At 33.8% G+C, this 13,236-nt stretch overlaps 6 protein-coding genes across 6 annotated transcripts in view; 4 read left to right on the forward strand and 2 right to left on the reverse strand.

The window, feature by feature from the left end:
• Window positions 1-148: 148 nt before the first annotated feature.
• On the reverse strand, window positions 149-1,990 carry NAEGRDRAFT_80029 (Adenylate/Guanylate cyclase). The gene has a single exon (XM_002676199.1). The coding sequence runs from the start codon at window positions 1,955-1,957 to the stop codon at window positions 185-187; it is 1,773 nt and encodes a 590-aa protein (XP_002676245.1). The 5' UTR covers window positions 1,958-1,990; the 3' UTR covers window positions 149-184.
• Window positions 1,991-2,476: 486 nt separating this feature from the next.
• NAEGRDRAFT_68493 (uncharacterized protein) lies at window positions 2,477-4,105 on the forward strand (the record flags this gene model as incomplete). Its single annotated transcript, XM_002676119.1, has 1 exon — window positions 2,477-4,105. The coding sequence occupies one exon, from the start codon at window positions 2,477-2,479 to the stop codon at window positions 4,103-4,105; it is 1,629 nt and encodes a 542-aa protein (XP_002676165.1).
• An 890-nt stretch (window positions 4,106-4,995) lies between these two features.
• NAEGRDRAFT_68494 (uncharacterized protein) lies at window positions 4,996-6,534 on the forward strand (the record flags this gene model as incomplete). Its single annotated transcript, XM_002676120.1, has 1 exon — window positions 4,996-6,534. One exon carries the CDS (start codon window positions 4,996-4,998, stop codon window positions 6,532-6,534), a length of 1,539 nt encoding a protein of 512 aa, XP_002676166.1.
• A 326-nt stretch (window positions 6,535-6,860) lies between these two features.
• On the forward strand, window positions 6,861-8,774 carry NAEGRDRAFT_58266 (uncharacterized protein). Its single transcript, XM_002676121.1, has 2 exons — window positions 6,861-7,748; window positions 7,942-8,774. Exons 1-2 carry the CDS (start codon window positions 6,963-6,965, stop codon window positions 8,752-8,754), a joined length of 1,599 nt encoding a protein of 532 aa, XP_002676167.1. The 5' UTR covers window positions 6,861-6,962; the 3' UTR covers window positions 8,755-8,774.
• Window positions 8,775-9,006: 232 nt separating this feature from the next.
• On the forward strand, window positions 9,007-11,714 carry NAEGRDRAFT_49689 (uncharacterized protein; the record flags this gene model as incomplete). The annotated part of the gene is made up of 2 exons (XM_002676122.1): window positions 9,007-9,753; window positions 10,587-11,714. 2 exons carry the CDS (start codon window positions 9,007-9,009, stop codon window positions 11,712-11,714), a joined length of 1,875 nt encoding a protein of 624 aa, XP_002676168.1.
• Window positions 11,715-12,488: 774 nt separating this feature from the next.
• NAEGRDRAFT_58267 (uncharacterized protein) overlaps window positions 12,489-13,236 on the reverse strand; it is a gene marked incomplete at both ends in the record, with an annotated part of 18,221 nt that continues 17,473 nt past the window's right edge. The window contains one exon of the mRNA XM_002676200.1: window positions 12,489-13,111. Coding sequence (XP_002676246.1) covers window positions 12,489-13,111 — 623 coding nt within the window. The remainder of the gene's footprint in view (window positions 13,112-13,236) is intronic.

Below are 13,236 nucleotides of genomic sequence, written 5' to 3' on the forward strand. Positions count from 1 at the left end.
ATCTTTTCCAGACTTGGTAATCCTCAATGTTAGCCCTTTATTATCACATGCTCTGTGAAATTGTTCTAAATTGGAGCCATTCAATGAGGCTAACTATGGTAATTTTTGCTCAATCATATAATCTCTTCCCAATGTTCAAAATCAAATCATCACTGAATTCAATAATTTATTTTCCCGGGGATATTTACAAAACAAATGTTGGTTCAAGTTTTAGATCAATGTGGTAATCTTCCAGGCAGAAAGATTTCATACGTTCTCTCAATTCCTCATCTCTTAGATTCAATAAGGTTGACAAATGGTTGTGTAATAATTTTGAAACAAGATCTTTGCTATCCTTTTCCACATAATCACCAATAATATTCAATGATTTTCTCAACATTTCTCTATTAATTGAACTAGACAAGAGCATCTCAAATGCTTCTTCGAAATTAACATACTTCTGTGAGTCTTCCTTTTGTTGCAATTCATAGAGCCATTCATCGTCATTAACTTTGTCCTCTCCTATAAGTTCAATGATTTTCTGGGTGGTCTTTCCATCCAAATCAAAAGCAATATCTTCTCCCAAAACTGAATTCCTCTTTGAAAAGTGAACAGGTCTTGAAATAAAATCAGAAAGGAGAGCATTTGTCATGGATTCATCAGTTAGAATTTTTGTTCTAAGAGTCGCATTCAAAGAAGCCAGTTTCAATGCATTGCTAGAGCATTCACCAATCAAGGAAAAATACTTGACCTGACTAGTTCCAATATTTCCTACAAGACATTCAGAACGAGATACTCCAATTCCATAATCTAGTTCTGGTAACTTGACTTGATCTTTAAGTTGTGAATTGACTGCTTCCATTTGTTTCTTCAGATGAACAGCACACATCAATGCTCCCTTCTCAAAACTTCTTCCATTCTCAAAACTGACCATAATTATCTTTGGAGTCACTATGGTAGCTCTTCCCCTAAATTGTTTGCTAACACTCTGAACTTTCTGATATAGCATTGTGAAAACACCCAACAAATCAGTTGAAATTGGATAGCTTCTTCCATCGAAATTTCTAAATTGAATTACCAACACTGTTGCCACATATGATGAAAGCCCCAATTCCAAGCTAACTTTCTGTTGATGATTGCTTGTCATTGATGTGGTAGCCTGTGAAACCTTGCTCTTATGAGAATGGCCCCCAACAGAACTCATTTCAACAAAACTTGATACTAAACTCGTTTTGGAAACTTGTTTTCTTTGAGTAACGAGTTTTCTCATCTCTATGAGTTGTTTCTCACGATGTTCCTCGGCCAGTCTATCTTGTTCTTTTTCCAAATCGTCGTCTTCCATTGAAAAGAGGCTTTCTGGAATAAAGGGTCTTATTTCCTTCATGACTTTGTTAAATTCCCAAAAGAGGCTAAAGAAGGGAATGAATTCGGCTATCAAAGTTGGCATTTTCTCAATATCTTCAAATTTCATCTTCTTCATTTTGAAGAGTTGCAAAGTAATTCTTTGAAGTGGTCGTTTCAAAGTAAAATAATGTATAATTGGAATGGTAAGTAATGTCAAGATACTCATCACTACAAAGGTCAACCATGAAATGATGGAAATTATAGAAATATCAATTGAAACTCCTTGATTAATAACTACAACCGAAGAGATCCATATTATCAAGCAAGTAATAAATAAGAGAGATAACGAGAGAGCAATCACAAGCATCCTAATTGACATGAAACAGTCCACCACAGTTGACCTTCCGGTACTCAACGGATTATCAAACACATCACCTCGTTTTTCATCTACTTGAATGGAATCATTTGTGCTGGCACTGGGCACTATCATAATCTTGCTATTGTTTGTTTTTACATTGATTTTATCACTTCTCATTGATGCTTGCCTTGTCGAATTCAAAACAGCAATTTCTTGAGCAGAAGTTGACCCAACACTTTCAATTTCCAATCTTGATGGGAAAATACGGGTTGGCATCGTTCAATTTATTGAATATCCTCAATGGCTGATGGGATGTTGTTTGGGTTTTTTTATGAAAAAGCTTTGTTAGTGGGTGGGTTACTTTGTTTCTTCACTTCAATAGACATCAGATTGAGGCGCCACTCATAACAAACTAATATAGATATGTTAGTGCTAAATACATTTTGAGATTTTGTTTCGTATTAAATATTGCCCCTCACCTCAGAACATTTCATGCATTTGTCGGTGACAGACACATTTCGGATTTATCGCTGGACGCTTAAATGCAATTCTGAATTCAACCAGGTTTTAGTTACTAGTAAACGTATTTTTCTAAACCTATTTTAGAACAACCAGGTTCAAGCTTATTTGAACAAAAAACTTATTTAATAATACTCCAATCATTTCATTAATAATATTATTCCAGGCTAAAAAGGGTTCATGGCGCTCCTTTTTGCTTAGTAAAAAGGTCGCTCCTTTTGAATTGGTGAAGAAATAATATGTGGCAACCTACTCAATGAAACACATTAAGAAAAAATGAATTTGTCATCAAACACCTTAATATTATCAATCCAACTATGCTTTTTATTATGTTTCATTGGTGTTGTGATGGTGAACGGTTTAGAGTGGAATGGTCAAATTAAAATTGAAAATAGTGTTACCATTCCGGTTGGTGAAAATTTGGTGATTAAGGAAGGTGCTGTGGTGAGCTTTGCTCCAACTACCTCAGCAAGTGGACAAATTTTGATAAGAGTGGAAGGTAGATTGAATATTGAATCGGGAGTTGAACTAAAAAGTGATGATATTTTGAATAATCAGAATGGTACAAATGACCAGTGGGGTTTCTTATTCCCTATTGGAACCCAACAAGGTTCTTTAACATTAACAAATTCAAAGATTAGGAAGAGCTCTCCACTCTCCTCTGGAGTGGCAACTTTTTCATTTGAAGGAGGAGATAATTCAACAGGAATTGTTTTGGATAATTGTGAAGTGGATGGTGGTTTTATTGGCATTCATGTTTCGAGTAATATTGTCATTTCAATCAAATCAAGCTCTTTCTCTAACATGATATCAGCAGTTCAAACTGACAAGACATCCTTCCCTAAAATGACATTTTTTGATTCCAAATTCACTGGAATGGGTATTGCCATTGATGATAGAGGTATTTCATCAAACGGTGATTTGGTTTATAGAACCATCTCACTGACAGATTGTAAATTTAAGAGTGTCAGTCGTGCCATTAGTGCAAGCTGTAAGGTGGTTGTGTCTAGCAATGTATTTCAAGCATTTAGAGGAGCTATCACTGCACCATTTGTTCATTGTACCAATTCCATATTTGATAATAGACAATATATAGTATCTGCACTCGGTCTATATATTTCAAATATTCCTCAAGGTTATAAGGGAGAAGTTTTCATTAAGGATTCAACATTCTCTGAAATTACAGGCTCAGTCTTTGGATCTCAAGGAGATGTTGTCGATTTCACATTTGTGAATAACATTGTGAGAAATTGTGCCACCTCTGCTGGTTTGAAAACTCGTCACTCCTTAATTGAAATGGCTGCAATTACTGGATCTGTCTCTATTACCAAGAATGACTTTGTTGGAAATCAAATTGTTGCTGGTTCAAGTGCCATACTCTCTCTGCATCAACTCCAATCATTGGCTTATATTACCCACAATAATTTCCATGATAATAATATTAATACTTGTACTGTCAAAATGTCAAATGTACCAGATGCTTTGGGAGTATTGACCTTCTCACAAAATACATTTACCAATTACTTTGGAAGCAAATCTGAGATTGCAACAGAGTTTTGCTATGAAGGACCTTTAGGCAAAAAGATAAATATTGCCTACAATTATTGGGGAACTGACCCAACCAGTATGGATGCAACTCAAATGTACGATATGATCATTTCAAAGTTGAAGCCACTCGATGCTCTTGAATTCACTCCATATTATTTGACTTCCAATGTGGATGACCAAAGTTCAACCAATCTTGGTGGTCTCCACAAGCCAATCAAACCAAACTCTAGTATTATTGCAACAGTTATTGGAGGATTATTCGGAGGAATTACACTAGTTCTTTTCATCTCTATGATTATTGCTGTCACTGTAATTCTCATCCGAAGAAGAAGGAAAGGATATGAAAGTTTGATATAATTGTTTGGAATTAAATTATTATTGTTACATTGCAATGTAACTTCTTTTAATTGTGCCTCAAGGGCAACAAGTTTATCCAACACTTGGAGTTATTCTTGCAACATAAAATTCATCCAACTCTTGTCCTCCTTTTAAATCCAATCTAAATTTCATCTTATATTCCTAGTAGACATCTATCCATTGTGATGATCCTGATATTTTGGAGGGTTTAACAAGAATAATGTTGATTGTTTTCTCAATTCGGAACAATTCTTCAAACACTCTGCATATTCTCTACTCAAGTCTTTTGGCAACATTGTTGCTCCTCCAACATCAATAGATCCACCACTCGAAAAACACTGACGAAAACAATACGACAAATCAGAGAGTAGAATTAAATGTTCTCCTTGTTGATTATTACTATCACCACTCTTGCTCATCTTATTGAATGATGGGAAAAATATTTTTTACGGTTTGAATCTAAAAATCAATGATTACGTTATTCTTCGGCAACTAACTCTTTAATAAGGTTAACATTTTCCAAATGTTTATTACTAGGGTGAGGCTTGATGGCTAAAGGACATTTAAAAGTGTTGGATTCATGTCAAGTAAATTGCCAGGCAAAGAACGAGTTGAAAAAAGAATCAAACTCTCCTCTTGGTGCTTGTTGTTTAATTATTAGCTTCCTATTGTTTTTCTATTATTTCCTTTTGTTGAATTTAATTTTCATTTCTTGTGTAGTAATAGAATTTTAGTATTATTTAATTCATCATTGAGTCAGTTTGATATTCTTTTAAAGTGCTATTTCTCCACTCTAAATTAACTTGATACATTCATAATTACATACAACACCACCCGGGTCTGCACATTCATAATTGTAAATAATAATAACAACAACAGAATAACAACAGATGAAGCCTCTCTCGGATCAAGACTTGCTTCTCTACTTTACTAAATTCAAAAAAGAAATTAAACCAAGGGATCATACCTATCTATTCACAAGTTATGCTAATTGCTTCTCAGGGAAGGAGGCTGTTAAAACATTGACTTCTCTCTTTAATAATCTTTCAATGGAGGATGCTATTCAATTAGGAAATCAAATGATTGAGAGGAAATTGTTTATTCACGTAACACACGAATCTTCACAATTACTCAACAAACGATACGAGTTTTACAGATTTACCAACTTTAGGAGATGTTCAAAGAGATTGAGTATTATGAACGTTACACAATTCACATCGAGTCTTGATGCTTCCTATCAGAAAGTTATTCAAGATGAATATAATAACAAGGGACGAGTTGGAGACATTAGAATATTATTGGATGATGTTTACTTGTCGAGTCAAAACAATAATCAAACTGCCACCGGTGGTGCCATCAGTACTGCGAATGCAGTCACTTCGAATAGTGCAGTCCTATCTCGTTCAAGCTCATTCTTTTCCTCAGCTTGCGTTCAATCCTTTTTAAATGATGATATTGCATTGGTCAACAACCAAACCAATGAGACGGATACTTCATCACCAGACCAACAGCAAAATGCCAGTTCAATATCCTTATTTGGAAAGAAAATATCTGTACCTCTAAAGATTAGAAAGAATTCACAACCTTCCCACCAAAATTCTCCACCAATGAGTGGTTCCTTTGATAATCCAAACCTTTTGAAAAAATCTCCAAGAGGAAACAATAGCCCATTCACTGGATTCAGTTCTGAGCTGTCTCCACACCACAAATCATCTAGTGCTGAGGATTTATACGGAAGAAAAGTGAGACTAAATGAGTATGTTGATGTTAACTCCCTTGGAGTTGGGTCACCACTCAAATCTATAGCAACATCTTCTGCTGATGATTCGAGTCCTCTTCAAGACACTCCCTCTCCTCAAAATGAGAGTAGCGTTGTTTCCTCCTCTCCTAGACGTCATGGTATGATAGCCCGAACAACTTCACAAGATTTTGAATTGAAACGTAACTTGGAAGATATGGATTTGGATTTTGACAAGTTTGCAAATATTGATGAGGTTTTAAAGCATCCAAAAGCTTGTGCCATTCTCACCAAATTTGCATTTGATGAATATGCAGAGGAATCAATTTACTTTTGGAAAGATTTGAAAGCCTACAAGAAGGAATCGAGAATTGATTGTAAATTAGATATGGCTATCAAAATTTTCGATACCTATGTGAATCCAGATGGTAGCTTGGCTCTTAATATTACAAAAAAACAAATAGTTGAGTGTAGGAGAAAGTATCTCAATGCTGATGATGATTGTTTCGATGATATTCAAAAGGAAGTCAAGATTATTTTGAATGATCTCCTTGACCGTCTTCGTTTGGGTATTCAACAACAAAAAACCAATCAAATTAACATGCTAAACAGCAAGAGCTCTCTTATTCCCTCATCAACTTCCAATTTGAAAATGTCTAGATCTGATGAAAGTATAGCCTTTGTCCAATAACATATGTTCTAAAATCCTTCCACTATTTTGCTATTCCCTATCTAATGAGCCATTCCACCACAAGTTTTTTTAATTTGTAATCTTGTACAACACAACTGAAAGAGAGAAATTAATTTTTGATATTACGGCCAATATAATTTGTTACAATTTTGAGTAAATAATAATAACCAATTTTCATAATCGTTGAATCTAATCTCCTTCGTGCATGAGACTGGTATCATAGTCCAATAGATTTCCTTCAGTTGATGAAATTCAACAAGTCAACAATACAAAATTGTCTCCCATCACATAACTCTTGACAGTTAATCACAATCAAAAAAAATTCAGAAACAAAAAGTTCCGTTCACACAAAAACCATCAGGGTCAACAGCTTTAAACAAACTTTCACCCGTTCATATACGAAACTCTCTCAACTATCACACAACTAAATGTTCAACTCTGTCGATAAAAGACAAGGCAATCATCTATCCGAATTTGATTATGGATACGAAGCCTCCAGTCCAACAAGTCAAACCAATGAACAATCCTACTATACTAATACCAATACTACCACCAATAACAATAACAACAACAATAATGGATCGGACGACGAAGGTGGTGATGATACAGTCGACATGACCTTCTCTCAACTCTACGAAATGATGAAGCAACAACCTGTTGAAAACATTCCCGCCAATATTTTACAAACCCTCTCAAAAAAAGATTTGGTCTTGTGTGAGTTGAGGCGAGAGGGCATGAATCCACAATTTAAAAGGGATGCTGAATATTGGTACAATACATTGAGTGTATTTACTCATCAATCGAATCAAGATGTTATTATGAGTGATTTTTCATTGGCTAGTAATATTACTGAAAAATTTGAATTAATTGCTTTGGAAAAGAAGAGAATTGATATTTTGAGAAGAATGTTTATAGTGTTACGTTATGGAGATTTATTATATAGAAAATCAAAGAAAACTAATGATTGGATGCCTTGGAGTGAATTGAAGGGTTTACCAATTGCTACTGCCATGTCACATGGTTCTAGAATTATTATTCAATTACCTAAATCTGCAATGGCAGCTGAAAAGAAGGGAATCTTTTCAAAATTAAAGAATACACTTCGACCAAAGGATGAAAGCTCTCACGATCATGGTTTTTGGACTTGGTTATTGTGTGGTGATGAGAATGGTAGTTTGGAAATGGTAGTCACTCCAGAAACAACAAATGGAAGTGTAAGTTTTAATATTTCTATCAATAATTTAATAATTATTATGTAAACTACTACTATCAATGAAATTTAAATGTCATTTTGATGATATTAATTCACACAATATCACACACTCACTAAATACATATTAATCATTGTGCTAAATACATATTAATCATCATATGATGAACATTAATTTTATAATACAATATAATTAGGAAGCTGCAAAGAAAGGATATTTATTATTTAAAAGAACAGCAGCAACTCACAGTTTAGGATATTATACAGACGAAATTAAAGATGAAGAATCACCATCTTCACCTGCAGGTGGTAAAAAGAAGAAGGTCAAACAATTGAGAAGAATCACTGCTAACTATACCGATCAAAACAATCAAAGGGGAACAATGAAAAAACTCAAGGATATTATTGAAATTAAGGAAAAACTAGGATTGAATACCAGAAATTCCAAACTCCTCGGAAGCAAGGAAGAAGTTATGCTCAAACACAGACATTGGGGACTCAACGTTTCAATGAGTGGATTTGGTAAAAAACTTCCAGTATTTTTACCTTATAAGGAAGCTAAAAAAGCAAGAAAAAAAGGACCAAAGAAGGGATCAAAAGTTTCATACACAACAGTTGAACCAACTGGTGAACATTCACATATTTATCTTTACTACATGTCACCAGGACCAAAGAGGTATGGTGGCATTATGATTGGTGTTGAAGGTTCTGAACCAGGTAAGAAAGACCAATCTGGAGAACACCACGGCATAACCGCTGGTTCACCTTTTATTGGTGTGACAGATGGCATGAAGTGGAATAAGATTAAGGATATGGGTATGGAAGAATATCCTGACAAGTATGACTCACTCTTTATTGACTTGTCATCTGGATGGGAATTTTTGAAAGATAAAGTAAATGAGTGGCGAGATGAAATGGTTTTTGAAACTATTTACATTAAACCAGCTCAAGAAGCCGAAGAAGAAGCTCAATTCAAGGAACAACAATATATTGAAGATGAGGATGAATAAACTATGTAAAATATTTCTGTATTTGTATGATATCTTTATGGTAATTTAACAACGTTTTCAATTTGGTAAGTTTGAGCGAAATTGCGAAATGCAACATAGGACAAAATTTCGAATAGGATTGCCTTCATGATGGCTTTAACATGTGTTTATAGGATGTGAAAGGAAACATCGAAATGACCTTATCTGATTCTCTCGCCATAATTCAGTTTCAACCCACACAACAATCTGGCTTCAAAAAAAATATACGAAACTATGCCTCCCACCAATTCTCAAACAAAACCAAATCAAACTTCAAATACGTCTACGAAAGCAATAAAGAAAACAAAGAAGAAGAAACATGAGTTTGTAAATATCATGTTCTTTGATAACCAGATTACATCAGAATGCTTTGAGAATCATAAGGCGGGAAACTTGTTTCATTGGAAAGTGCAACAACCTACACATGCATCATCTTCAACACAGCATGGAGTTTCTTCTACAATTGGTGCTTCAACTCCAACTTCGGTTGTTTCTTCATCATTATCATCAAACTCAGCTACCAGTAGCAGATTTTTGCCAACACATGTACTTTCGAATAGTAGTGGAAGTTCATCTTCTTCGGCAAGTGAATCAGACAATACAATATTACATGATGCATTACCAACAAGTCATAGCACTCTGCATGCTAGTAATAGTAGTATTAGTAGTGTAAATAGTTCGAATAGTTCTCAAAGCCACAGATTATTAGAAACCAACCAAAAAATTCAAGATTACACTCCCATATTTATTAAACCTCCAAATATGTTGGATTCGTTAGCCACATCCACAACAGAAACGCACCCCTCGCTGTATCAAATAATGGAAAAACAACATGTTGAAAGAGAGAAATCCGAAACGAGACAAGATTATTCTTCCAATTTAGTAATCAGAAACGAAACCTCAATAACATTAATGGGTTCAATTCCTCCTTCTCCTCAACAACAGCATACCGGCCATGCTGTTGGTGTTGAGAAAAGGAAGGTGAGAAGTAGCATATCTATCAGAGAATTGCTTAATGATTAGGATAACAAAAAGAAGGAGCGGATTATCAGTTCAAATGAGTTGGAGCACATTTTGTTTGCTTTTTGTGGTTCAAATTGGAAGATTACAGTAGCATGCATGCAACTTCTTCTTCAATGTAAAATTTCAAATAACAAATAAGGAAGTACATGCATTTATACAAAAATTTTTTTTTTCAAAGGAAACGAAAATTTTACAAACCATCAACTTGATTGAATAGCTATACATCATTAAGATTATCAAATATCAATCAAATTACCAACAAAATTCATTCAAAAATTCACCAATCACACACAAACTTTACTAATAGAAAATTACATTACAAAAAATATGAGAAACACATTCACTTTTTTATCCGTTCTAAAGATGGAACATTAGAGTATTTAATAAACTCCTGAAATTAAACTCCCATCTCACAAATTAACATCTGAGAGTTTTATTTGAAATTAAGGTAATTGAGCGAGTTGGAATTTTGTGAAGGAAGGTGTACTGAATTTTAGAAGAGTAGTAATGGTCCAATTTTCCCACTCAAGGTTTAAAAACTATTGTTTTCAATACATTTTTTAATTCTTTTATCAATTTTTTACAATTTCCAATTAGAAAACATGTTTTCTTCCAATTGAGTTCCAAGTAGAAACCATTTGGAAATCTAATAGCGCTTAAAAAATTCGCAATTTAAAAAAAAATTGAATGAAGCAACGGCCATCTTTTTAAATTTTTATCATCACGTAGAATTTATTTGATTTTTTAAAACATAACCTTCTTTGAATGCTGCTGTTTTCCTCTTCTTGTAGAGAACAAATAATTTAATAGTAGTAGTATCTTCCGCCACTTTTGTAGTGGAGATTGAATCATCCGAATCTTCATCATCACACAATATATATAATTTCATCTTGTTAATAATAACAATAATGGAGGTGGTTAATAATTCAATACCTTTGAATATTGATCAGTATTCACCTCCGCCACCAAATATCATTGTGAATAATCATCTAAATCATCATCATTCACAACAACAACATTCTAATAATAATGGTCAACAAGAAATGATGGAAGTTGATAGAGTTTTCATGATGATGAATAATAATAATAACAATAATTTTGTACAAAATCCATCCACCTCTCCTCCACAACAAACTCCTCCCAATCATCCTGGAATTAATAATTATTATTATTATATGCCTAATCCCTATAATCATTCCGAGTCAGCTACCAATAATGGTGTTTTTGCTTATCAACCTGTTTTTGTAACCATTCCAAGTCATCATTTGATACCTTCTCCTTCCAATACTAATATTCCACAACCACAACCACAACAGAATGTAGGATCAATACCCAATAACTTATCCAAATCAATATCATTTGATAGTGATCCATTGTCAGCGAGTAACCACATGAATCATTTCAAACAGAAATTCTCAAATGAAGTTTACATTGATGAATACTCTCTACCTCATTATGCACAACAAAATCCCAGTGATCAATATTATTCCTATTCACAATTTTCAGATCCAAGATTATGGATAAAACCATCCAACTCATTCTTTACATATCCACTAGTAATGAGCTTTTTCAATTTAATATTATTAGGTCTTGGACATACCTTAATTGGACAAGATAGAAAAGGAGTTAGTTACATGTTAGTGACAATGATAATCTTTTTTTTATGTATTGTGTTCTTTGGAATTCTGGCTCTTCCATTTTATTGGCTGTGGGCATTAATGGTAATTATGGACGGATATAAACTGTCTAAACGTTTAAGGGAAGGGATTCCAATCCACCAGTCAGAATGTACTAACAAGTGGGCAACTAGAGGTATTAGTCAATTTGTAGGTGCTGATTTAACACTATTCAATAATAATAATCCTCGAGAGTGTTCACAGGAATGGTTAGATATGATCAATCATTTAACAACGATATAAAAGCAAAATTGTTTTATCAAAATTCTCCACTCTCTAATTGTTCAACAGGAAAGATAATTCTCTCTAAATAATAATACAAGTAATAATGTGACAAAATAAGTTAGTCCATTATTTGATCTCCATCATAAAGTGGACGATACTTGTGCACTTGGCTATTCTTTCTTGTCACTACAATCCTCAAAATTCCACACACAAATAAAGGTACACAACAACAAATTAACAAGGTACAAGCAACACCAACAAAACTCGAATAGTATAGCACTGAAAATTTGTACGTTTTCAATGCTGCTTGATCATCCTTTGGTTGTGTCGTGTTTAGCACACTGTCTAATTTACTGCCATATCCTCCTATTAAACAAGTCATGGCCATCAATGAGAGTAGTATTGAAAATGTCCACACATAGGCACAAATAGAAAAGTAACGTGTAGAATTTAATGAAGCTGTACAATCCACTACTGATACCATTCCAACAATACTCATCATTAGAAAGAATGACACGGCAACAAACTCAAAAACTAGCAACATGGTACCATACTGTTTGTCATTCAATTCTAATAATGTCTTTCCTTCCACAATTAAAACTATCAACGAAATCAAATATCCTAGAGAAGATAAAAACACAATCAAACAACCAACAAGCGTGCATAGTATGGATAGTGTTGTTGCTTTGTGTTTTGTGTTAATGCTACTTGTCGGAACGTTGAGCATTTTTTTAATGGTTATCATTTAACATTTGACATTGATTGAAATAAATGATATTTATTTAATAAAAATTAATTCCATACAGCATAACTATTAACCATAACATTAGGATCTGCATCATCATCATCAAATTCTGGCATAACATTTGTTGTTGTTGCTGTAGATGAGGACATTTGATCATCAGAAGAATTCATCTTATCAAACAAGTCATTCATTGCATCTTGTAAATCATCTCTGTTGTGGGCATAATCATAAACAGAATACTTGCTACTTCTCATCTTCTTTCTTCTGTAATACCAAATACCAGCAACAACGAATACCAATACTGTAACTATTAAAATAATTGCAACTGCACCAGAAATTGCTCCAGCAAGAATGGTTGTAATATTGGAGGATTCCATGTTAGGTAATAAAGTGGCATGGGCAACACACTTTTGAACTTTACAAGCAGCCACAATATTGTACAAATCTGTTTCAATGTTAATGGTTGGCTTATTTAGAATTTGAGTACAAGTTACACTACTTTCCAACCTTAATGTGTAATTATGAGAGAACTTTTCAATAAATTGAGGGTAAGTGATTGGGAGAATAAAAGAGTTAGAATTACAAATGGCATCTCCATTGCTGTCCTTGATTGTGTAAGAGAGAGTGGCTTTCCAATCCTTATAATCTTGAGAGGACCATTCAGAATAATCTAATTGAGAGAAACTGTGTGTAACCTTCATATCTAACTTCATATTTTCACCTTCTTTAAAGTCACAACGAGTAGATATATTTTTGGTTTCAAATGAATGTACCCAAGTTACTTCAGAATAAAGA

This window comes from Naegleria gruberi (genome assembly GCF_000004985.1).
Source record: "Naegleria gruberi genomic scaffold NAEGRscaffold_29, whole genome shotgun sequence".
Lineage (NCBI taxonomy): Eukaryota > Heterolobosea > Eutetramitea > Acrasida > Naegleriidae > Naegleria > Naegleria gruberi.

What these genes read in the sequence shown, in the direction of transcription:
- NAEGRDRAFT_80029 (XM_002676199.1), bottom strand. Translation starts at nt 1,957, where the DNA reads ATGCCAACCCGTATTTTCCCATCAAGATTGGAAATTGAAAGTGTTGGG.
- NAEGRDRAFT_58266 (XM_002676121.1), top strand. Translation starts at nt 6,963, where the DNA reads ATGTTCAACTCTGTCGATAAAAGACAAGGCAATCATCTATCCGAATTT. An exon ending in CAGAAACAACAAATGGAAGT is followed by an intron (nt 7,749 to 7,941) that starts GTAAGTTTTAAT and finishes CAATATAATTAG; the next exon opens with GAAGCTGCAAAGAAAGGATA.